Source organism: Laetiporus sulphureus (assembly GCF_001632365.1).
Source record: "Laetiporus sulphureus 93-53 unplaced genomic scaffold LAESUscaffold_293, whole genome shotgun sequence".
NCBI lineage: Eukaryota > Fungi > Basidiomycota > Agaricomycetes > Polyporales > Laetiporaceae > Laetiporus > Laetiporus sulphureus.
In genome coordinates this window covers 1-1,882 of record NW_024468801.1, presented here as the reverse complement: position 1 = coordinate 1,882, position 1,882 = coordinate 1, and the positions used below count along the sequence as shown (strand labels likewise).

Here is a 1,882-nt window from a genome sequence, read left to right as displayed (position 1 = left end):
GATGAGCAGCGCTGTCGAAGGGTCTTGACTGCATTCAGGATGCGAAGTCTGTCCCCGACGCTCGCGATGCCCATCTCCTTCAGCGTGAGCTGGTCGAGCTCCAGCAGGACGTCCCCGCGGATGTCGTGTTCCCTGAATGTCCTCGCATGATGTGCGCACTTGATGTCGGCCAGCCAGCGCGCAACGTGCGCGTCGGACCACACACAAGGGAACTCTGCGAAGGTCATACCCAAGGGCGGCTCGAGGGCCGGGGCACCAACCTGGAATCCACTGGCATTGCCAGAGGCAGAGCCATTTGTAATGGGCGCGCGCGACTGGCTGTAGGAGGAACGGGTCGGGGAGGTCGGGGATGAGGCCTGTGAGGCGGGCTGGTCGTCGATGGGCTGCAGCATTATGACAACGACAGCTGTCATGTTGATCGTCGAAGGCGCTGGCGTAAGTCTTATCCGCGATATATAGAAGATTTAGGCGAAAACCAGAAGCGTCGACTCGGATGCCCGCGCACGGCTATCGTGCAGTGGTGAGAACCGGCGTGGCGCAGCAGCTACAGCGTTGTTCGGAGTTGCAGACTAGCAGTTCATTGCAAGATATCAAACGCGAGAAGAGGTACGGTTTGAGTCGGGAATGTGAGCTGCGGGAGGTCAATGCGTAGAAGACAAGGAAACAAGACGTCGAGTGTAGCAGAGCGCGATGCCGGGGTTCGCGTGAGAGTTGCTCTTTCCCCCCATTGGCGGCGACGCGCTGCTATGCTTTGGCCTGTGTCTGATTGTTTAATTTGCACGCTGTGATTCCGTCCTAACAAGCCTTGCTCTTCACACTCGTCGATGGGGTTGACGCAAAAGAGGAACTCTGCGGGTGCTTCAAAGCTTCCACCGCTTGAGCAGAACCTTTGACAGCATATAACGCCGCTGGAGACTAATACGGATACGTCCGCGCCCGAATATAGGACTCGTGGCGCTCACTACTTCAGCAGCGCTCCGGGAGGCGGTGTGTAGAACCTGTACGTAGAGCAGTGCATCCGTGAAGGGGCCTGTGGCATCGATAATACCCTTTGCGCGAACTTCGAATTCCTGGCCGGTGAATTTGTCTTGTACCCGTGAGCCGTAGAGCTTGCCAGAACCAGCTTCCTTCTGCAACGAAGTGACCTCGACGTGGTTCGCAGCAATCGCGCCTTGCTGTACTGCCGTCATGATTAAAGCGAGTTCATCCGTGAATCGTTATGTTGACCTGTGAAACACGTCATAAGCCTGATACTGCGACATTGAGAGCCTGCTTGACATACCGTCATAGTAAACCAGCGCGCCTACGAGGCCATCCTGTCTAAGCATCGGGAACGTCTCCAAAGCTTTGCCCTTGCTCATGAGATACGAAGATTCCATGTTCTCCTTTCCAGCCAGCACGTAGTACATCTTGCATCCAACCCAATAGTAAGGGACACTGCCAGTATCTGATGCGAATGTCACCACATGCAACCAAAGCGAGAGTAAAATATACGCACTTGTAGATGGGTAACATGATGGGTAACATAGTCGATAGGTATGGTGCTGTATGGAGGAAAATGCGGCAAGGCCTCACGGAATAGCTTGTATTGCTCGTAGTCGAGCTCCATGACAGCCTTCTGCAGATAGCGCACTCCTCCATGGACCAGCTTCGTCGACTTTGAGGAGGTGCCTGTAAGCAAAGTGATGGGAGTCCATGCTATTATCGAGAATTCTCCGGGATAATCGTCATCTTTCTTCTTCGACGACGCCTTAAGCGCATCGAGCATGTGCTGCCTCGAGGGAGGCATCCATGGTGGAGGGGATCTCGTGGTGTCTTTCGTTGCGGGAGGGTAGGTGGGCCCCGAGTTGAGGTAGCAATACCCTCCTCCGGCGGCAAGGAG

The 1,882-nt window shown here is 55.2% G+C and overlaps 3 protein-coding genes across 3 annotated transcripts; all 3 read right to left on the bottom strand.

Moving 5' to 3' along the window:
• Nucleotides 1–2: 2 nt before the first annotated feature.
• LAESUDRAFT_668001 (sterile alpha motif homology 2) lies at nucleotides 3–227 on the bottom strand (the record flags this gene model as incomplete). The annotated part of the gene is made up of 1 exon (XM_040905356.1): nucleotides 3–227. A coding segment is annotated over one exon (225 nt), but the record flags the coding sequence as incomplete, so codon positions are not given.
• Nucleotides 228–1,019: 792 nt separating this feature from the next.
• Nucleotides 1,020–1,409, bottom strand: LAESUDRAFT_782276 (uncharacterized protein; the record flags this gene model as incomplete). The annotated part of the gene is made up of 2 exons (XM_040913862.1): nucleotides 1,283–1,409; nucleotides 1,020–1,227 (listed from the first exon to the last, which is right to left on the bottom strand). A coding segment is annotated over exon 2 (171 nt), but the record flags the coding sequence as incomplete, so codon positions are not given.
• On the bottom strand, nucleotides 1,146–1,547 carry LAESUDRAFT_782272 (uncharacterized protein). Its single transcript, XM_040913861.1, has 3 exons — nucleotides 1,499–1,547; nucleotides 1,283–1,447; nucleotides 1,146–1,227 (listed from the first exon to the last, which is right to left on the bottom strand). The coding sequence occupies exons 2-3, from the start codon at nucleotides 1,407–1,409 to the stop codon at nucleotides 1,193–1,195; spliced, it is 162 nt and encodes a 53-aa protein (XP_040757164.1). The 5' UTR covers nucleotides 1,410–1,447; nucleotides 1,499–1,547; the 3' UTR covers nucleotides 1,146–1,192.
• Nucleotides 1,548–1,882: the final 335 nt, after the last annotated feature.

Coding starts and splice junctions, on each gene's coding strand:
- LAESUDRAFT_782272 (XM_040913861.1), bottom strand. CDS start 1,409: ATGTACTACGTGCTGGCTGGAAAGGAGAACATGGAATCTTCGTATCTC. Junction 1,228..1,282: donor CGCGCTGGTTTACTATGACG/GTATGTCAAGCA, acceptor CGTGTTTCACAG/GTCAACATAACGATTCACGG.